Source organism: Diuraphis noxia, unplaced genomic scaffold (assembly GCF_037042655.1).
Source record: "Diuraphis noxia isolate RWA-SAM2 unplaced genomic scaffold, SU_Dnox_SAM2 contig0009, whole genome shotgun sequence".
Lineage (NCBI taxonomy): Eukaryota > Metazoa > Arthropoda > Insecta > Hemiptera > Aphididae > Diuraphis > Diuraphis noxia.
Window position 1 is genome coordinate 2703981 of NW_028301719.1, and position 25193 is coordinate 2729173.

The 25193-nt window shown below is 30.8% G+C and overlaps 1 protein-coding gene and 1 long non-coding RNA gene across 2 annotated transcripts in view; one reads left to right on the forward strand and one right to left on the reverse strand.

Annotated features, from left to right (window-relative positions):
- LOC149054254 (uncharacterized) overlaps positions 1-25193 on the forward strand; it is a 229629-nt gene that overhangs the window by 149675 nt on the left and 54761 nt on the right. The gene's annotated exons all lie outside the window — the stretch shown is intronic.
- The window catches only part of LOC149054257 (uncharacterized), a 30258-nt gene that overhangs the window by 2274 nt on the left and 2791 nt on the right, over positions 1-25193 (reverse strand). The window contains exon 10 of the mRNA XM_089230513.1: positions 24538-25095. Within this exon, the coding sequence (XP_089086639.1) occupies positions 24538-25095 (558 nt within the window). The remainder of the gene's footprint in view (positions 1-24537; positions 25096-25193) is intronic.

The following is a 25193-nucleotide window of genomic DNA, read 5'->3' on the forward strand; positions in this document are numbered from 1 at the left end:
GCCGATTCTTTGACCGAGTAACAAATATTTATCATTTATAGTTTCTTACATTTTCGTGATAATATATTAAAAACATGACATTTTTTTATTTTACTATACGGATACACACCGAATATCTCATTTCAACTTAAAAACTGTGGATAAAATGATATTTTAATATAAATAAAACATCTGGCGTCTATATACCATGTTTTCTTAAATTATATACATTTTAACTGCAGTATTATATATTGTTTAATTTATTATAACATACAATTTTGTAGCTAGAAAGAAAAAAAAAATTATACATTTTTAACAGAATAATTTTATTTTTATTTAATCTTAATTTTACAATAATTGAAAGTTATTATTCAATGTACGACATCGATTGGATTTTATTTTTAAATCATTTAAGATATCGTATTAGATTTGTTAAAAACGAAAACAAAAAAATAATCGATAAATAATATGTTAAACAATTCAACGTTACACGCGATCGTTATTTTTTTTTTAAATTATATTTATTATTTATTGACTTACGAACTATGTAGGTATATAGCCATGCAATTAGGTCAATCGAGTCTATTGGTTAATTTTTTTTGTTGATAATTTAATATAAAATTCAATTTTTGCATGTATCTACTCATTAGTGTTACTATAGGTACTTTATTCGGTAAAAAAAATACAACTATAATACTTTTATGTACAGGGTGATTTTTTGAGCATGCTCACTCCCCATTTTTTCCTTTAATAGTAGGTATAGGTACTTATTCAAATTCTGATTTTAAAAATTGTTAAGAATACTTAAAGACTATGTTTTCAAATGTATGATATTTTTTGTACTACTTAAGGAGTATCCTAAGGCGATATCAACTTCTATTTTTAAAACAATGATCCTTCTTTTTTACTGAAAATTATTTAATGGATAATTGATGTATTTAAAACAAAATCCTATAAGTAGTTTGTTAGTTAGTAAAATGTTTATTAATATATAGTTATATATACGTTAGGTAAAAATGGTTTTATAAAAATAAAAACTATATGTAATGTTAGATGTAGTATTTATCATACTTGGATCTTTTTTACGAATTATTTATATTGATAAATCAATAGTAATTAATAAGTTTTTCAAATCACCTAAGCCATTACCATAGACATATTATCATTAAAATAAAAAATTACATTATTCAAAAACTGCTAGCTTGAATATTGATTAAGTTACGTCAAAATTCTCTCTAAAAAAAAATATCTGTTTATTAATAAAAATAAAAACAGGAAGTTCCTAGTTGAAAAACTGAAGTTTGTACTGTCACTGCAGGGTTATCATTAAATTGTACAAACAATGTCAATGATTCGAAAAATGGTCTTACAGTGAATTTAAAAATATCCTAAAAATCTGAATTTTAGTACATGCTCAATGAGCATTCTTAGAAAATCACCCTGTATATGCACTATAACCTATATGATGTAAGTGCGTATATATTGTACATGTACATTGTACACGATAAATCGTTACTAAAATGTAAAATAATGCATCTGCAGCAGCACTCTGAGTGATCAGTGCATTTAACTGTTTTATCGTCTGTCAACATCATACGCACCAACAACCGATAGTCAATAAAATATTGTTTGTATTTTATGACTTCTATTTATTTAGAAGGATATATATGTTTGCGTGTGCGTGTGTGTGTGTGTGTTTGTAATATAATATATATAAATTGTAGAATAAAACGAAAACCACCACGCAATGACTTGCAAATTACTAATGTTATTAGCTAATGGATTGCTTAGGAGTCCATTAACTTAACTTCTACTCCGACCAGTCGGTTAATTCTCTCGCGGTGTGTACAGAGTTTCAGCAATCATTACAGACATTTAAGAGATTGACTTTATCGCGGAAGAAAATAATACTCGTCTGATTCTTTTTTTTTTTTTTAAACCAATATTGTGATAGCGCGTTTTAAGCTGATGAAACGGCGGTTGCCTTTTCGAATTGAACATTATATATACAATCCAATATACTTTTATAGAATCTGTGCACAATAATAATATAACAATAAGTTTTTATTGAGAATTATTAGAGCTACTCACATGGTACGAGACAACAGTTCAACATACGCCCACTAAAGGGCCTAAACTCCTTTAAGTCTCAACAATTTTTGTATGATTCACTTGGACCTGAACCTGAATAATATCGTAAATAAACTATATAATTTTACTTTTACTTTACTATAGAGAAACATAAAATCCTATATGGTTCAATAATTGCATGTAAACAACTCAATTGTAATTGAAAAATAAAATAATTACATCGATATTGTTTTATTGTACTCGTTATAAAATAAATAAAAATGTTTCAGGTGCATGCTTTTACAATAACGTGAATCTTACAACTTTTTACCGAAAAAATGTGGTTTCAACTGTATTCAGTTACGAGTACATACAGGTATATATTATAAGTGAATCCATGTGTATTGTTTTCTTTTTTTTGTTTCGTGCATTCCATTTAGTGCTACCTATTTTTTTTTCAAGAACTATTCTTCTTGGACTTCCGGTAAAATATTTATGTTTCCGTCTGTTATATGATATAGGTATTCCGGCCATTAAGATGACGCTACACAATCATTATTGTTGTCTCCGTCTTACAAGTGCATAACATGGCAAATCTTCTATCAGCAGATCACGTTTAGCTCCGTTAGTTTAAAAATTAGAGTGAACCAGCCTAATGTGAAACTCGATGTCAAGAACATTATCTGTGTTTGTACGTGGTTTTTTTTTTACAAAAGCGTTCAATTTTGCATCCAATTACCTAGGCGTACCTGTATAAAAAGCGTAAATTAAAAACGTTCGTATAACTCTCTTAAAACTAAATAATAGTCATCGTAAAAAACCCACACACAAACATAGATGCCATGTTCTTACCTTCGATTTACATAACACGGGTGAATTTACTCTGATTTTTAAGCTAACGGAATCAGATGTGATCTGTTAACCGTAAATTTATTAGGTGTGTTACGCACTTGTAAGGCGGATGGAGACAACAAAATATATATTATGTGTGCAGCGTCCTCTCAAGTATTATTATTGTGTTATCCGTCCGGAAACCGTATACGGGGCCCTCTGATCCAAGGTCGGTACCGCTGCAGTCGTCAGTGTATAATATATGATAATCATTTTTTAAACATTTCCCGCGGTCATAAAGTATACGATGAGAGACGATGCGTAATTCTTGTCGTTTTTAAGCCACGAACACGGTTACGGGTTTCGGCCATCGCTGCACGAACGACCGCACACTAATTATTGCAGTATAATATAGGTACGTTAAAATTGTTCCAAAGCCGCAGCTGAAAAAATATGGTAGACAGCTCTCATCGGATATGACATATTACGAGTAATTACATAATAAAAATAAGTATTAACATCCAACCGATAACACGGAATTATATATTTATTATGATAACATCTTGACATTATTCTGACGATTCACGCGGAGACGATCGTCGAAAACGCGTCGTCTGAAAAAAACAGCGAAACAAATTAATTTTTAAAATTTAAAAACTATGACTCTGCAACAGGTACAATATACATATAATATTATGGTCTTCTAATTGATAAAATACAATCATCAGGTGGTACAGAGTTACTACAGAGTATATAATAGTGTATACCTTAAGTGTAATATTATAGTGTATCGTCGTGTACTTATAATGTAGGTGAAACTTACACTAGCTGGCCAATCCTGTCTGATGTGGCATGATGTCGACAGGGGCGTCTACCTGTTGGCAACTACGCAATAATATAATATACCGCCGACATGTAGTGGCTTAATTAGGTTAGAGGTGCCTGGTGGTGGAGGAGGGGGTTAGAATTTATTTTGCACACAAAACAGTGAATTTTCAAGTACAGCAATGAGCGATACCCGTGAATATTAAAAGGCTCGGGGGGGGGGGGGATCTATCATCCTTAATTATGCCCCCGCTGCGTCTATAGAGACAGAAATCTATGACGGTACTTTATTGGAATAATTCAATCGTCGAAAGTTTGTTTTTCGGGCGCGTGGAGGACAGTTTTGATATGATAAATATTTTGAAAAATTGTCGCAGACACTAAAGGCGTGGTTGTCCCTACGACGATTTAAACTATCAGCTCATCTGACTTACTTATTATTGTAAATTTTTAAATAAAATTTATTTTGCATAATTTAATATTACCTATAATTTTTATAAAACGTGAAACACAATATTTGCGGTGTAAAATTTGTTATTGTACTCTGTTAATTTCAAAAACTATTAAAATCTATTACCACGATGTCTTGTGATGTAAAAATGTTAAAAAATTTCAAATTTATATTACAGTGTGCAGACGCGACGACAATGGTGCTGTATAATATAACACTATATAACTACAGGCATCATAACATATAGACACACGAACGGATATGATATAGTATAATAATTAATTCGATTCCTCCGAGGCGATGGTCGGAAGTTTCTCCCGTCGACCATAAGCGGCACGTCGCACTGCGTACATAGGTATGCACATTGCGATATACACGGTTTCACCTTAATATCATCACGCCATATACGACATACATACCCGATTTCGCAGCGGGTGCGCAGACACCGCCCGAGTCGATAAGTTTGTGTGCTATATATTCGCTTTTCCGATGAACTCCGCGTTGTAGGTTAATTCCGCGTGTGGGAAAACTCGCCGACGCCGTGCAGCAGTATAGTACATATTATAGTATTTATATAATTTCTGCCTGCAGCCAAACTCGTGATGATATACCACGTATATGGTATATGGTACCTATATATATATATATATATATATATATATATGATGAACCTTGTGTCGGCGAAGGGTAGTAGGTATTTAGCAAATCACTGCGCAGACGATGCGCGAGAGATTCTGCGGTGATGTATATATTTATAAAATGCTGCTGCTGCACGTCGCGCCGTGTGTATGCGCGTATAATAATATATGTATATATATATGTATTAATAGCGAACGGTTCTATGGCGGTGGAGGTAAACCGAGGGATGAATTGTGTGCGGTTGTGTGGGCTGGGTGAGTCGAGGGACGTGTGTACTGTGTATACATAGTGCAGCGCCGCCGCCGCTGTATTGAAGTTCATCAAACCGCAAAATACCGCGCCGCCTCGCACGCACCACCGTCAATTCCCGTGTGTGTTTGGCATCGCTGATTTGCATTCGCCCGACGAAATTATATACACCTAGAAAGGGTCGTCGCCGCCGTCTATGAATACCGTGCACGCACACACACACACACACACACACACACAAACACACGCACACGCAGTACAATAACGGTGGCGGCGGTTAATTGCAGACGCGGAAGCGTTCATGAAGAAACATTGCCGCGGACGTGTAATTAACGCGGACAAAAAGACGCGTCGACGCTTTCTATATGTCACTCGTGCGGTGTCGCGGCAGTCCCGCACCCCCCCCCCCCCCCACCACAATCACATACGAGCGCCACCCCACTCCACCGGTTCGTAGTGGCTGCGGGTTCCGTCGCATGATCCCTCTTATATGTATATGTATACGTATATGATGTGTATGATATACAATATATGACATGTTATCAGGGTGTCTTAGAAAGATCCGACAAAAAAAAAAAATTATGCTAATTAAACGTATCATAAAAAATTGTTAATATTACGTGAGATAAGTAATTAATTTTAAGAAATATCCTCGTAGGTACTAGCAAATTTTTAAAAATCATATTTTTAAAAAAGTTATTAAGTTCCAAATTATAATTTGACGAAGAAAATATTGAATTTTAAAATATTCTCAAAAATAAACTACTTGACTTAGATAAATCTTTTTACCACCAAAATTGGTCTTATAATCAGATTCACAAATCGACTATTTCGAAAATATCAAAAACATTTTTTATCAATTTTAGATTCTGAGCGGAGCGATGAATGTATTGATTTTACCATGATGTGTGTTTTTTTTTTTTTTTGTGTCTGTCATCACGTTTTGAGGCAGTAAAAATGCTTCGATTTTTGACTTCAGTACCTCGTTCGATCAGAAAGTGAATCTAGTTAGTACTTTGGGGGGTCAAAAGTAAAAAATTCTTAATACTTTTCTAAATAATTGAGAAAAACAAACTAAAAATTAAGGGAAATTTTACGCACACTCATTTTTCGACAAAATCGATTTTGGTTTTTGATGTAACTTTAAAACAAATGACCATAGATACATGAAATTTTCACCTAATGTTTATATAAGTATATTCTATCCACCATGCAATTTTCAAAAAATTTAGACTTAAGTTGAACTATTCATAGGCATTTCAAATTTTCGATCATTGTTAGTTTTTTTTAAAATTAATATCGATAAAAATTTATTTGTTAGGCAGAAAAGCTTGAAAATTTAATACAAGGCTCTTAGCATATTGTTACAATAGCAGTTGAAAAATAAAAGAAATTCATCGTAACAATTTTTTTTTATAAGCATTCAAAGTTTGAATTTTGACAAAATACGTAAAAATCACGAAAATTCACAAATTATTTTAAGCTAGAAATTCATAAAAAATTTTCTTTTTAAATCTAAGATTTAAAAATTTAATACAAGATTCCTTACAAGTTTTTCAATCTTTATCACAAATAAAAATTCTACCGGAAATTCAAATTAAATTTTTATGAGCATTTGAAATTTAAATTTTTACAACATTGGATTTTCACTTTTAGCGATTTCCTTATTTTGGTGTAACTCTAAAACAAATTACCGCAGATACTTGAAATTTTGACTGAATGTTTATATAGGCGTTTTATATATTTGATAAAATTTTCAAAATATTTACTTGTTTTGAGCTGTTTACTGACATTTTAATTTTTCAACTTTTTTAGTTTTTTTTTCTATAAATATCGATAAAAATGTATTTGTTCGGTAGAAAAGCTGGAAAATTTAATACAAGGCTTCTAACACATTGTAACAATAGAAGTTAAAAAATATTAAAAATTCGTAGGCACGATTTTTTTTTATAAGCATTTAAAGTTCAAATTTTGACTTAATACGTAAAAATTACGGCAATTTTCAAATTATCTTAGATAGAAATTCATAAAAGTTTTCCTTTTTAATTCTAAGATTTGAAAATTTAATAAAAGGCTCCTAACATATTTTTACAATAGCAGTTGCAAAATAAAAGGAATACATAGTCACAATTTTTTTTTTAAGCATTCAAAGTTTGAGTTTTGACAACATATTATGTAAAAATCACGAAAATACAGAAATTATTTTAAGCTAGAAATTCATAAAAAATTTTCTTTTTAAATCTAAAATTTGAAAATTTTTAATAATCTATAATATATCCTAGACAGATAAACCGTCTTCGCTCAGAATCGTTTTTTGTATACAATGATATAATATCATTGGATTCAAATTTAATTCCATCCATTACAGTAACCCACTTGTAACCTACTGTACAGCAGAGCGACATACACGACTTACCCGCTTTTTTTATTTTCAGAATGAAAAAAAAAATTATACTACAAATGTATTGCAGGTGTCTATGAATTAAATAGAAAAAAATGTTTTGTTTAATATTGAACAAAATAAAAGTTATTCTATATGTCAGATCATCGCGAGACATCATCCTGTACCTACCTATATGCACTCAAAGGCTCAAAGACGACTATAGGTATATTATATTATATTATGTTAATATGTTGTTAAATTATTAAAAAATTATAAACGTAAACTCAATAATAATAATACATAAGTATATTATGATATATCATATTAGTACATTTTATACATAGATGATCGATTTTGTAGGTGGTTATATTTGTTGGTTGATAACTTTTCTGTGGTTAGGTTTAATAAACGAATTGTTTTATAAAAATGAACTAAACCACCATGGCCGTAACGGGGGGGGGTCCAGACCCCCACCCACCGAAATAAGTAGAAACATTTTAGCAGTGAATATAATTAGTTATAACTATAAATTGTATAAATTGTATCAAAGAATACATAATTGTAAAAATGAAAAGTGTTTAGTATCTATATTTTAAAAAATGTTGGACCCCCCCGCCGAAATTTTTTTCTAGTTACGGCCTTGTAAACCACCAACGGCTGACTAAACAATACAGAAAAATAATACGTCGTATACAATTACAGTTTACGATTAAATTCGAAATTGTAAGTTTTTATAGGTATAAAATTCTGCAAAAAGTAAAGTGTGCATATGTCGCATCCACTTAGTGTAATCATATTTTTTCATAAAATTGATATCCATTTCATGAACTACGATCATATCGTGAAAGTCAAATTTTAGTTCATGAAATGAATGATTGTACCTATTTAATATATTTTTTGTTTAAAATCATTGCAATATCATTGTTTTTAGGTCAGCCAAACCAGGATTCCTGATTTACAAATTGGTGATTGCGTCTTAATAACAGTACCTAAAGTAGATCGAGGACCTTCAGATCCCGCCAATGTAATTGCAGTTATTGTTAATCAGCACAAACCTAAAATTCACCTACTCAGAACTCAATATGGTTTAGTAAAAGGGTGGTACAATTCAGCAAGTTTGAAACCCGCGAAATTAATTTTTTTTTAAATTATTGAAGTTAATAATGATAAAGAACTCACATTACGTGAAACAGTTTCTCATATTTCTGGGGGACAAGGTTTTTTAAGTTGTACCTACCTACTTGTAAAGTTGTAAACGCCAATGTGAATTTATATTTATATAATTTATAATTTATTTTTATTATATTTATGAATAATTATAATAATGTAATAGATTAAAAAGCAAACTTAATTTAAACTGATTTTATTTTTTCATAACAAATCATAGTTTATTAATATAATATTTTAGTATTTAAAGATTTCGATTTCAAGAAAAGTTATAATATAAAGGTAATTATATTATATATATAGTTGCTATATTATAATACTCTGATTGTATTTTTTCATAAAAAATAAGAGTTTAATATAATATGTAGTATTTAAAAATTTCAATTTCACGAAAAGTTACCTATTGATGTAATTAATTTAAAATATTACACAAAGTGCAAAAAAAGAGTTTTCATTTCATGAAATGGATAAAATATAATATGTCCATTTCATGAACTAAAATTTGACTTACACGATATGATCGTAGTTCGAAAAACACGATTACACTAAGTGGATGTGACACATATACCTATGTTGCGTTGGAACGACAACACCAACACAAGCGGTTAGGTAGGGCATTTTCTTAAATTGTTGAACCTACTATATAGTGCGTATAGGTAACGATTTTAACTCTTACAAATTTTAATGTTGACAATAAAAATATCATGAATTTTCAATTACAAATTAATTTGCAATTTCTCACGGTTTTAATGAAATTTTGCAAAAATATGGACTTGAACGATATTATTAGAAATGCTCAAAAATTGTATCATGCATAAATAAAAAAATCAAATATTTATGAATAGCACAAAATTAGCAAAAATCATTTCAATAGTTGAAAATTATACCAACGTATAATTATCAGTCTGGAAAATACTATAGAATTAATACTCGGTAAAAAATTCACGTCGTTATAGTTATCATTTATTTGTGAATTGTTGCAAAAAAACAAAATCAATTTTGTCGAAAACGGCATGTTTTTGTTTGTCCATAGTCTATCCTAATTTTATTTTTTTCGTTTTTCTCGTTGATTCGAATAAAAGTATTGGACATCGTTTCTGGAGATGGTTATATCGTTTTTAATTAACTTATTCACTATTATATGAACAAACCATTTACTGTATATTATATAAAATTATGTACATGGTAGGCTGGGATAAAACTGTGTGTATATAAAAATGGCATTTTATATGAACATATTATGAGGATGGATAGTTCAGTTCCTATTTTGAACTTTTAACAATAATTTTGAAAAACACACGTGTACCTCTCCGGGTAAATCTTTTAATATTTTTTGTTTTGGAGTTACCGCGAAATGTTCAAATTATAAAAGTTCGTGCTATCGATTGTCAACTGTAGTATACCTACTATATTGTATCAATTTTCAGTGGGTGATATAATATATTCAATAATGCTCTGTTAACAATAAGCGTATTGATGTATTCTTCGATTTTCGAGTGATGAGAGGAAACTACAATTATTATGGTTTTTGGTTTTATATTGTTTTATTCGCGGAACATACTTTTCGAAACAGTCAAAAAGTTTCCTGTTCCACTTCTAATCTATACACGCATTGGGAGTTATAGAATAATCGTGTTCGAGTGAAGTAGCTTCTTGTGGAAAATTTGCCAAAAACTAATCAAGCACTTTTATCAAATTCGATAAGTTTTTTTTTTATGCGCGTAAACCGTCCGGATTAATATTTTTCGAACGAAATTATTTATCACTGTTTTCGAATCTAAAGTCATCCGACCCTCGGTAAACGCATTAATCGCATTTCTTATATTAACCTCGTCATAAATATTACTGTATAATATGTATAGCACAGTTGTGTTTTTTTTTTAAATTTCCATTTAATTTTATTACATTTTAAAAATATGTGTAGTGCATATTTTAAACAATAGGTGCGTCAATTTTTGTAACGCAATACGCTTAGAATAACAGTTCAGAGTTGTCGAGCACACACAATCGATACGTCCTATATCTATTATGGTCCTATTTTCTGAATATAATATTAACTGAATAAATTGCCACAACACGACCTTTCCGACAGGCGACGGTGCGATGATATTTTATATCATTATACAATATCGTTATTATTGCATTTTAAGTAGGTACCTATACACATATTTTAATAATTTTTTTTTATATAGTTTAGATTTGTATTTAAATAATAATATGATAGCAGTGACGTATTATTCGTAACACGAATCAATCGTATCGGAATACTTCGTATTACGGTTTTGAATGCGTCGTAGATCTAACTGCAAATGAATGAAAATTCTTGGAAATCAAACAGAGCGGCGGCGGCGCCGGGCGACGATAACTTATCGGCTCGTTGTATCCGAAGAGAAAGAGATGCGATCTGAAATCACGGTAACCACATAATATAAAAAGAGGTAACCTCGCACCGTCTGGGGTCCTGCCGCGCGTTTTAACCGACATAATATTTATAACTTTTTACACCCATTGTAAACAGACAGACACACACTCACACGACATTGGTGTATATACAATCACTGAAACACAATACGAATCGGTTGCGTTTGTTTTCGAACACACATGTAGGTATTGTTATGCGTGTATGTATTGTATACATCTATATATATAATAAACCTGTGTAACTGTGTTATGTTTACGCGACTTTGTGTGTGTGTGTACAAAAGGACCACGAAAAATTTGAATACGACCGCAACCAAAGGTCAGAACACACACAGCATTTTATAAATGCACACGACGAAAACAACAATGCTCGAATAAAAAAAAGAAACCAAACGTGTCGCAGCTTATATTATTCAAATGAAAACCCTTGTCATCCGTTCGTGTTGAGCAACGTATATTCTACACACCAGTGTGTGTGTGTGTGTGTGTGTATGTGAGTATTATTGGTGGGCGGTAGCCAGCGCGGTTGTAGTAACAATAATGAAAAAAAGAAAAGCCACCCGAACCGGTGACGGCGGCCCATTATTATTATTATCATCGTATAGGTAGCAGGCCTAAGGTGAGTATTATAATGCGTACCTACCTACATTATATGAGTATTCCTTATCACGCGTCGGATATCTCCGACACGACAAATTGCGCATACAATAATAACGCGCGCATTGACTATTATAAGTATAAGCAGCGTTAGAAGAAACGACAATAATAAACACCAATGGTCTTTTGTCTGTATATAGGTACATAATATTATTGTATAATAATATATTATTGGTATCCTGGTGTTAATCTTTCGTTCACCACCGCCTCGGAGATACCGTCTCTTCCGCGGAGAGTGTCGGAGGTGGTGAGCACCACGGAATACCGTTGATGGGGGGGGGGGGATTCGGGTGAAGAAAAAGGGGTCAGTCAGACGACCCCAGACGGAAATAGTGTACTACAGGTGTATACGTATGCTACTTGCAGTGTATGTATATCAGTATAGGTACTGCAGTGTGTGTGGCATACACCACTCACGCGCCATGACGTCTCATAATGGTTTGATGTGCATTTCGACTATACAATATACGAATAGGCGTATATTGGAGAGGGCTGCAGGAATAGAGGGGCTTAGCTCTTTAAAAACTCTTAAAGCCTCCACAAATTATTTCATTACCTAACTAAGTATAATAAAGTATATCAAGTATATGTATACGTGTTAATAATTGATACCTCTATTGCCTTCTTCCAGATTTTTCACCAAATTTATGTGTATGACAATAATAAGACGTGTATCTATAAGCAGAACCTACACTGACCCACCGCCCTAAATGCTTCTCAAAGACCATGTCTATTTCGCCACTGGATACCTGTATATAATATACTAGTATATACATACGCATTTCATTTAGGAATTTGGGACGTAACATATATACAGTTGGCTATGTAAACCAAATTAGTAATTTAATTTTGAGTGACATTAATTGCCCCAAACTTCAAACTGCAACGTTTTTTGTTGAATTAAAGTGTTATAGGCTCATCAGTTAAGTCTTCGGAAACCGGAAAAATAGTACACATCTGGTAAACACAAGTATTATATACCTCGCAGAACCGCCTAAAATCCATTTCATTCCGTCTTATTGCGTCTCGAGTACCTAGTTGATCAAATTTGATATTACGAGTACATATAAACACACACACATATATATATATATGCACTATATACTTTAATACTTATATACACGCATTTTTTCTAGTAAATTTATGCGCATTCGCGATCGACCGCGAGTTTAATTTTCTGGAAACAACAATTGTGGCAGGACGAGTGATAAGCGAGATTGCGTTTCGGCGGATAGGCAATCGCGTTAAAAACCGAACATGTGGTCACGGCCAATGCATCAACATCATGGGCTGCTCACTAGTTCATACCCGTCCCACTGACTGCTAAAGGTGGGTGTAAGGGGGATAAGGGGGGTTGCAATCCCTTTTTAGCTAATCCCGTATACTGGTGAAAGATGTGTTAATCCGATTAAAAGCCCACCCCCTCTGCCCACCTGCCATCCCCCAACGCCGTCGGTTTGCGCGATTCTTCCGGTCCGTCGATTTATTGCCCACGCATAAAAACCGGCAGTTCTCGGCTCCCCGGTAATGTGATTAAATAATAATAATAGTAATAGTAAAAAGTGCGACCAGTTAAGAAAAAAAATCTGGTCCCATTTACCCCCAATGCAAGGCTGTTACAGTGACGGTGATATTAATAGGAAGTAGTCTATTATATGGGTACGATGTAGAGATGCATTTAAGTCCCAGTTAACACGTAGACGTAGCTAGGTACACACAAGTTCATTCGAATAAATTCACGTTGTTGTATGAGTTTGTCATTAAAAAAATATCAAACAAATGTTTATCGAAAAATTTTTCACAGAAGCAAAATATAGCTAGAATTATATTTGGGGCTTAAAACTATTTTCGAAATTATAGATATATTGGCTCCAACTTGAGTAGAAATTAAATATTTTTCCGATGGCCCAATAAATAAAATTAATAAATTAATTAAAAATATGATGTATTGAATGATTAAAAAGGTGTGCAAATAGACCCAGGAGGTAGTACCTGTGACTGTAGTCAATTTGCACCAAAATTGACCCAACATATTTACAACATGTGTAATTTGTACCATTTTTTTTAAAATGCGTTTATAATTTGCACCAATAAGTAGCAAAAAATATCTTCACTGGAAAACTAAATGGTAAAAGACCTAAGGGTCGACCAAGACAAAGATGGGAGGACAGAGTGAAAACGGATATCTCAGAAGAATTAATAAGGATTGAAAATAGTGCAGACAGAGATAGGTGGAAAGATGTGAATGAGGCAGCGATGGTCCTAAATGTAAAAGCTAAAAAAAAAAATTTGCACAAAAATAAAGATATGTATAATTTTCACCATCCTCAGTTAGTAGGAAATTTTGAATTGTAATTTGCACCAAAATTAAAATCAATTATTTTTTCGATAGTATTTCTATAGTAGGTACAACCTACAGGCTACAAGTTTTATTTATATCCTAATATAAATTTAGCTTAGTTTTTATTTATAAAATAGCTGAACTTATACACATATTGATGTAAATACTGAGTTTATATAAAATTGTATAATGATGAACATAAAAAAGTTGGCCAGTTAAAAAAATTGTATGTTATTAAGTCGTATTATTATTATTAGGTATTAAAATTATTATTGTTATTCGTGTCAATTTAGTCTCGACGTCTACGAAGATACCGAGGAAAAATCGAATATTTCAAAATCGAATATTCGATAATCGAACAAATAAATAATCATTTTGGTGCAAATTACAAATTCTATTTTCGACTACCTGATGGTGGTGCAAATTACATACATTTATTTTGGTGCAAATTACAAACACTATTTTTGGCTACCTGCAGTGGTGCAAATTACATATCTTTAATTTGGTGCAAATTACAAACTCCCGTACCTGTATGGGTCATGATTAGATGAGCTAAAGATATATTTTCAGAGAAAACAAACAATATAATCTACCTGGTGCAATTATACTATATCAACCACGAAAAAAGTGATCACACTGTCGTTGCCGTATTGTCATATTAACAATAGTTTCTTAAAAACAGAAACAAATAAATACTTTCATCTGGTAACGTGTCCGGTGGGGTGGTTGGGGGTTATATCCTCCCCATTGTCCGATAAATACCCCTTCTATCTGTGTGTGTGTGTGTGTGGTATGACTATCACAATTTATTTATTTAAATTATTAGTTAAAACATATCCATACCCGGAGTCGGTAAATTGCGTCCCCCAAAAAAGGTCATAGTTATATACTACGTAAATTGCGGCCTGGGATATTCCGATTTCCGATGTACATTATGTACAATTTAAAGATAAGTATTAATCTTTAAATGATCGATTTAGATAATAATAATATGTTCACTCATATAATATATTACTAGCAGTCAGTGTGCATTTGATCGAAGACCTTATTTAATAACACAATTTTACTGACACATTATTGCTAATTGCTAATAATATATTTTTTAATTAAAAAAAAAAAAAAAAACAGCATAACCAATAATACCAATATTGATACAATTATATTGGCAGCCCTAAGTCTGAAAAATGAGAAGGAAAATACTAATTTTAATATTATTGATAAAAAATATTTGAGTAGGTAATAAAAATTATACCCAGACCGCAATTTACGTATATATAAAATATAGCCAGGCCGCAATTTACGTATGTGCAAAATATGCCCGGACCGCAATTTACATAAAAAATTTAAAATGGGCCGCAATTTACAGCGACCCATCCATACCAACCCCATTGAAAATTCCTGAGTTACGCCACTGAGCACGCGAATACATTATATTTCCATTAGGAAGAGTGAAAATAGAGTGATAGGCAGGGGTACTTTAACAATGTTATAATCAGCTGTAAAAGACACAGCTCAAAGCGTAGACATAAAGTCGGTGCGGTATCAAAAATATATCAGTCGCGCATTATTTTTTTCTGGCTGCTGCGTGACAAACGTTCGGTATATTTCTAGAAGGGAAAAAAATAATGATAAATAAAAAGTAAAACCATAATAACAAACTGTGAGGCCGGAATACTCGAATTTTTCAACCGTCAACTCAAAAGGAATAGTATATAAACATCGCATACGCGGAGCAAAAATAGTTCATGCGGTATTTGACACAGAAGGCGAACTGCAAGCCCGGGGGATGGCAAAGAAAGAAAGAATAAAAAAATACTCGATGTAATACTTTATCTTCGAGAAATTTAAATAGTGTTTATGTAAAGTAAAATTTATGTATATTTATCGTCAATTTGCATTTTATTGACAACCCATCTCTTCCGCAGTTCTGTATTAAACAGTATATATACGATAGGTAGGTAACCGTTTCTTTTTTGACAAAGTCAACCGCACAAAATAATATATTGGTTGTTAACGGACGAAATTTTTCGAGAAATATGTCTCATATTATACTCTCGCTCTTGCGCAGTGCACCTTTACATTTATACACACGCAAATACGTGTAATAGAACCGGGATCAATTATATAGAAATTGAACGGTAAAATAAATGGATTTAGACTTTATGCACTGTGAACCATTTAGAGTAACGTAGTTTTCAACTGAACAAGTTTTAATTAATATTGAGTATATAATATTATTTCATTTATAAAATTAAGTGTAGATTATATTTTGTAATCGAATTATGATTAGTATAATAATCTAAATACTTGAAATTAATCTTATTTTTGTTTGCGTTTTTAAATTGAAAAAATAATAAATATTAAATTAAAATTAAAAAACATCAATCCGTGTTTTTAATCGCGCATTTTGATCTAAAAAAAATATATATAAAAGTTTTTAATTTTGACACTATATAATATTATAATAATTAATAATATTATCTATCTACACAATGGCCATCATAACTATTTTAACCAACTATCTATAATATTTTACATGTACATTATTATTTATTAATACATTTTAAATATCCTATCACATGCATTAGAGCTATATTTTTAAATTTAAATTAATTTATATTAATCTATAGAATTAACACTTCACTTAATCATTAGTGTTTAACATTTTTCAATTGCCTACAATATTTCACAATGTATAAAATACGAAATGGTCGTAATATTTTATTCTTTGCGTGATTTTTTTTTTCTACTCGCATCGAGTTAGATTTATGGTTAAATCATATAATCACATTACATTCAAGAGGCAAGAAAGCTCTTGGAAATTATTTTATACACTATCACGTTCAGGCTTACTGCGGGACTCACGCGTTATACGATATATTACAACGGAGACAAACACGCTTTTTGTAAGCCATAACTTAATCTCGCGTAAGCAATTTTATCTCGACGGCAGAGGTTTAAACCCGTATATAACGATGTTAAAATAGTCGCGAAAACAAATAAAAATTTAAGCCCTAACACTATAGACTGTTCTCCTTAAACAAAATTACATGCAAACGAGGAATATTATATACTTATATGATTCACCCAATGTATTAACCTATATGTATATAGGTACTTAACATCGAATGAAATCTAAAGTTTTAAATAATAATATTATGGCACAACAAATTGATGTGTTTCAAATTTCGACGTTTACCCACCGAATATATAATTTATTTATGTCATTGAAAGTCCGAGTAACCTATATATACCTCTATATGCAAATATTTCGTTATAATGTATTAACGATTGAAATTATTATCAACTACAAAATTATAAAGTTATCATGCAGTGCGTTATAATTATTTGATCATAGAAAAAGCATCTTGGGACAATATTGTGTATACCAAAAAATTACCTACCTATATAGTGGTATTGTTAATTATGAGATGTAACGATATAATAGTCTGCGGTGGTGATTTGAAAATCCCCACTGTAGATAATCCATAACAGTATAGAAAATGCTTTTTTTTAGTCTGTTGAAAAGAAATCCCATAGCAATTTTTGCTAAAAGCTTCTCAAGTGTCACTCGAACGGGACAGCTAAATGGATATTTTATTGGAAATATTCAAATACAAACCTCTTTCCAAACTGTTTATATTCGAGGTTACACTTTATTTTTATACTATTCAACCTTATTATATATTAAGTATATTTTACACTCGCTCCGAGACACTTGGGTACACATGCTTTTAAAATTTTCTTCGAATCGGTGCTACTTAAGGTTATTGGGAATACGAGTACCTATATTATGTATGTTGATGTGTATATGTATAGATATATTATATACGCGTGTACTACACGCATTAAGATTAGTATAATATTATAAAGGATATCCTTTAATATCAGCTTATGAAAATTGTCAATAAAAATCTAGTCGTGTTAAAACACGATTGAACTATGAGAAGAATGTAATTTATCATGAGGCAATAGTGTTGTGTGTATACAATAATAGGTATTAGGTGCATCGGCGATGTTAAATAATAACTTATTATAACTACGAATGTATACGACATACAAGCAGAACCACAAAATTTTGTTTTCCAAAGACTTAAAATTATGTAAAAGAAATAATTTCAAAGACGTTATAGTGAAATAACGATGAGTGTCTTATGTTAAATAGATTGCTCCATATAAATATTAAAATATATAGTATTATTAGATCATTATTATATTATATACTTTTTTAATATACATATTAAATATGTACTTTTAATCAATTTTGAGGTGTTGGCTATTTTTATAATATTATATGTATATGTTGTGCACACTTTGATGCATTTAATGGTTTCACACCACAATTTAAATTAACAGCTACTGCAAAAACCGTCCAAATGTCCTATTCCCTTAGAAAAAAAATACATATATACTATTTATTTGTTATTGGATTAACGACAAACGGAGGGTTCGCAACATAATAATATCACATCTGGAAGGATTAGGGTTTACGCGGATTTAGAGCCCCGAAAAAAAATTGCAAACTGTCATACGGAACTACTATAAAACACATACCCGCCGCTATACGGTTAAAAATGTAAGCACATAAAAACTTGATTAGAAATGGCCGCTAATGCGTGTACACCAATATGATATAACACACTAATGAATTGGATGACGTCGCGATATTGCAGTAATAGTGCAGCCACTGCAGCGCATACAATAAAATACAATAACCACCACTTTCGAGCGAATTGTGTGTCTACATTATATAGTCATATAATTAAGTTTTAGATATTTATATTATGCATATAATATTATGATTATTATGTAATCTGATTAAAATTTCCATTCCACAAGCAAATAATTTAAAATAAATATTGCAAGATGTGTTTAATAATAATATACAAAGGCGTTTAACTAGACTCTAAGAATTTAAACGATCTACACACGTTATAATATTAAATCCCCACCTACATGGAATATAAAGGCTACACAGTACACATACACAATAAACCTAATATACCTACCAATAATCTAACATTAATAAACCTGATACCTGGTACCTATAATGAATTGTATGTCACTGTTACAAAATAATCCAGAATATACGTTGTGAAAATCGTGTTTAATAAAATTAATTGTACAACGGCATTTTATCTAGACTCGAAGAAGGAAGAACTTAATAGTATCAAGGGTCATCTATTGAGCCTCAAGGTATAAGTTTCGTTTTATCAACAGTTATATTGATCCCGAATAATTATAACTTATAATTTATGAGTGATTAATAATCTATTTGACTCAAATGAATAAACAAGATGGGATATAAATAGGATCATTAAATGTATGGAATTTTTAAGATGACTAAAGTAATTCAGGATTTTTCAATGTTTATTAACATGTATACTCCTGACTTGCAAATATACAAGTATATCGAAATTATCGAAACCAAAGAAAACCGAAAGCAAAAAAAAAAAATAATAATAATAATTACGAATCGTCGACAATTCCCCATCTGCAGGTTTTTAATAATTATTATACTGCTGTTAATAGTATTATTGTGTTCTAATTTGTTTTTAATTTCTATATGATTTTTTTCATATCCGATTAAACTCGACAATTATTAGTCTTGACGAGCGTTGTACAAAATATTAATTTACCAATTATTGAACTCTGTATATTATATTCTGCGATTTGTACCTGTGCTAAAACCGACACGCCTGCAGCAGTTGATAAATTTGATTAATGGTGACCCGACAGTAATTGAATTTTTTTAAGCCAATTATCATTCAGTACTTATTATTATTATTTGTGCATGCGAATGAATATACAATTTACATACAATATATAACTATAATATATACGGTTATACTATAGCCTATAATTATTAATAATAAATAATTGTATAGGTATTCTATAAAAACTTGTAAATTTTGTGGAAAGCGACTTAAAAAAGATATGTAACTGATTCTCAGCAGATCTCGACAGTTTGTCAAAGTTTCTTTGTGTTTTAATTAGTTGGTGGTTAATAGTAACAATAATATAGTATATAAATTTAATATATATATAACTTTTCTTGTACCTTTATATAAATGTTCCCAGTTATTTCGTTGGATTTTCTCTGAATAGTTTTTGACAAAAATTCTGAGGATCACTTCTTCACCACAGTAGTATATACTATTATTTGGTAATTTTCAATCTACTCACATCATCTGAAAAATAACGGAAAAAAATTCGTAACTAACAATTGTTTACTAAAACAGAATATTTTTAAAGATTTTCACGTCGAAATTTCGACGTAAATAATATAATGTGCAATAATTTATCATAATTCATTTAATGTGTATTATCGGTCCAGTTTTGAAATCACTTGAGGGTGGTTAATGTATACTTCAACAAAAAGTTTTTTTTATAAAATTCAATTTGTCAGACTATTTATATAATATGTCCACTACAGAGGAAAACACGGGCTAATACAAACTATATAGTACTTTGAGAGGGCAAATTCCTCATTCTTCTCACCTAGATCCACCCGCGCGTGGTGTTGCCTCTTGTTCATTCTTTTTACCCAAAATTATAGTAATATATTGCATTTGTGTGAATTAATTATATGATTTTTTCTATATCTACCTATTATACTTACGCGATTTATAATGGGATAATACATTGTTTTTATTGTATTACTTAAAAAAATTATCTCTTACATAATAACAATATTTTCAGAAGAAATTCGAATATTTTGGGAACTATTTTGGATTTTATGTCTTATAAAATAGTATATGACCCCTCGTATACGCGTTGATTTCCCCGTTATAAACTTCATTAAATGTAAACTGCGAAGATTTTTAAGGTAAAAAATCATTACCAATCGTAATAAATAACCATTTTATTTTTAGAAACTAATAGCAAATTTATTTAGAAAAAAAACGAATATTTTCTTTTTCGTGAACGACTCTTTAAAATGCAAATTCCGGGCAATCGTTTTTTTTTCTAGTGCCTATGTACTACCTCTACACTGTGTGGTACAAAAGTAGGTATACCACGATCGTCGCGGGTTTTTTATGAATCAATAACTTAGGACTTTTCTGTTATGAATACGCGTGGATGTTGTTCGAACTTTTAGAATAATGGCAATCGGCAATAGACACCGCGCGTGTCTGACATCAATCACTGTTCTAAATATCTAAATAACCCCCACTCCCTTCCAATTTAGTCTTCAACGTCGTAACGATGACATCGAACAAATCGTCAGAAATAGAACTCGTATCGAGATCGGGGTAAATCTCGGGTGTACGTAATATGGCCATAATATTACATTACACCCTGCAGTGAGCTTATACACCAAACGACATCAATCGCTACGACGACGACGACGATGACCGGATGAAGACGACGACGACTACGAGTGCCGGGAACCACCTCGGGGAGGGAGTTTTTACATTTATTGTATACGCGTGGGCGTAAACCAGGCGCGGCGTTCCCGCAGGGTTTTTCGCGCGCGCACACGCTGCCGTTACGCGACATCTGCCGCCGTCGTCATTGTAACCGAAAAACCGCACATAAGGTCTCGCCTCCGCGGCGCGTACGTTTTATTTTCTGTTATATAACTGTTATTATTATTATTGTTTGTTCTGATTGACTCTGGACCCGAACAACGGCGGGTGCTGCTGCAGTGATTAGCATCGGCTATATGTACCATTATTATATCCGCACCACCGTCCGCAATATAATATAATAGTATAATGTTATATATGGCCATAGAGGGGATCGGCCGCGGTCGTATTTATTATGATTATTATTATTATTATTATTGTTTATTACGCGTAGTGTATGACATAAAGCGTGTGGGGCGGCGAGCGAGACGTTTTCGTGACAACCCCCCCCCCCTCCACCGGATATAACTGGTAGCAGTCGTGTACCTATATACTTTGGCTCGAATATACGAGGGATGCACATATTTAGCAGGGTTCGAGCCCCGAAATGTTTGAAAAATCCCCACCAAAAACTGTTTAACAACGAAACTAAAATAAGAACCTAAACCGAGTGAGGATAAAGAATATATTTACAACTTACAAATAATGTCAAGTTTTGGCTATCGACCACCACTATACACGACCATCATTATTATGATAGCACGATTTGTTGGTTTCATTCGTTTACAAATCTACGAAGTGTCAAATTTTTAAATTTTTGTTACTTCTATATTAGGGACGGCTCTGAAATTCTCTAAATTATCGAAAACCGATAGTGGTAAGAAATGTCGGACTTTGAATGAAACACTTTTAAGTGGATGTCAGCTCATTTTTTTCTCTCTGACCCACGAGTAACATAGTGAACATTACGTTCAGAATAATGGTCACGATCATAATTTCATAATAATTTCTAAAATTGGAGTAAAATTACTTCTTATAAAATTTAAAGGTATACCTAATATTTTTATCAGGAGCAAATCGTAGGCTTTTTATTATATTTTAACTTTAGAGCGAGTTATGAGTTTTTAAAATTGTAAATTGTTTGTAATTCTCATAAAACGCTTTAAAATTAAAATATAACAAGAAGCCTACGAGATGCCATAGGTAAAAATCATACCTTTAAATGTTATGAAAAATCGTTTAATTTTAATTTTAGAAATTATTATGATTAAAATTTGATGTCACGCGTGGATCAGAGAGAAGAGAAAATACAATGAACTCCTCTTTAATAATGTATCTAAAATTTTAGATTTTAATCGTACGAAACTAAACAGTAAACACTCACATTATAGATATTTATAAAAAAGAAACTTATAATATTTTTTAAGCACCTAATGAATACTTCATATTAATTATATTAAAATATTTTCATGTTATTTACTTAATAAACTAACGATTTATAATTTAAATATTTATAACTTAAATTAACGATATTTTATTGTACAACTAACTCTGTAAATGTATGCGATGGCACAATCATAAATATGTATAAGACTCTCTTTTTGTGAAAAAATTGTATTGATTCACGAACCAATTAAATTTGTTCAATTATTGTTTGTTTTTATGGAGAGATCTATCAATACCAAAGCATCTGTTACAACTTTAACGACGTTCGTCTAGATTTTTAGAATATATTAAATTATATAATAATCATGTTGTTTATTAAGGTTTCAATGTTATATTATGGTTCTCAATATATGGATTTTACTATTATGTACATACCTATTGTTTCATACCATTTTACGCCATTATACATTGTATTGATGATTAAAAACAAAGAATTTAATATTTAAACCGTCTTTAGCTTATTATTGTTAATTATTTTGGTTTTAATTATTAGGATTAATGTTTACATTACAATCATTACATTGGATAAATATATAGTGGTATATTATTATTTATATATTATTTTTGAATCAATACCAACTCCTTTATTAATAATTTCAGTATCAGCGTGGGCATGTAATGTTTCATCATGGTACTATGGTGTATTATTTTTCTATTTTGAACGTAAACAAATTATTATCAGTAATAGGCCATCGCAAATTCTAATCAATAAGTACCTAAAGCTATAATCACGGACTATGATTAACAGGACTGGAAACGAACCCTTATCATTTGAACAAGGTCTGTTACGGAAAGTTAATGAGCGATTATAGCGCTATCTATTAGTCATATATTATAAAATTGAGTAAGTCACCGAATACTGCAGTATATGAAGCTGATGAAAAAAGACAAATACAAAATATATAAGTATTTTGTACATTGACGCAACTAGACATTTGAAGTAGGGGGTGCTTAAGCTCCAGGTTTTTCTGTGACTCGATGGGACCTAACACCACTATTTGCCTATATGTTTGCCTATATTAACAACTAAAACTAAAGGGTTATCAGGGAATACCAGATTATATTATTATGTTTGGTACTGATTAAAATATACCATACAGATATATATATATATATATAGCACAGACTATTTAAAATAACTAGACCGCTTCGACATCCTTATTTCTAATAAATTAAAATCAACACATCCAATAATTCAACATATAAATAACAAAATGTTATATTATAAAAATTACTATTGTGTTATAATTATAATTCGATAATTTTTTTTTTTTTTAATTCTTAAGCGATTTTTAGGGGGTGCTAATTTAGACTTAGGGGGTGCTAAGGACCCAAAGCACCCCCCCTAGTTGCGCCAATGATTTTGTACCATTAAAATATTAAATAAATAAAATAATTTATTAAAACTATTAAATATATAATTTTATTCAAAAACTGGTCATAATTATAATTGCACTTTTTTCTTATAAAATATGTATAATATAAATCTAGATATTTAGTTATTTTTCAACTAATTAAAGCTTATTAATTATTGTTATAAACTTTTCATAGTAATAGTGAATATTTTATATTCATTGTGTTAAATGAATAAACTAATTTCTATATTAAATATTTTGAAATATAAAGACAAAAATTAACAATGAACAAAAACAAAAAATATAATTTTAAAACTATAATTTGTATAATATAGTAATTATTTAACAATTTTATGATGTAGTTAATTTACTTAATTTTTTTTTTTTTACAAATGTTTTCTTTTGTTGACGATTTTGCATTGCACAATATTGCCGCATTCGCATTCTTACATAATAAACACTTATCGTTTTTACAATTTCTGAAGAATGAATATCACATGGAAATGTTATTGTATAGTTCTCTAAAATATAATTTAGAGTTGATTGAAATACATCGATTTCTGTACAGTATATAGTGAAGCCTTTTTCTAAAACTAAAACCAAATTGAAAACATGAAAATTAGGATAAATTAGTTTTCCATTTGACTTTAATAATGTCAAGGTTGCTTCTGGTATATTAGATGGTTCAGTAGAACCTTTCAAAATTTCCAAACAAACATTACATTTTGTAGATTGAACTATTTTTCTACACATATATCCACAAACATAATAAATAACACAATTTATAGTAGATGCCTGGAAATAATTGTGGTCTTCAAATACAGATTCTGGTTCCCAGTTACCTTCTTTTATCAATGTATCAAGTTTTAATTTGAAATTTGAAACTATACTACTTCTTGTAGTAACAGCTGTATCATTACTGTTACACACTGAAAATTAAAAAAAAAATACAAAATTAAATATTTAAAATATAAATATAAAAAATTTAATTTTAATTTATTTTTAAACCATTCAAATTAGATTTATC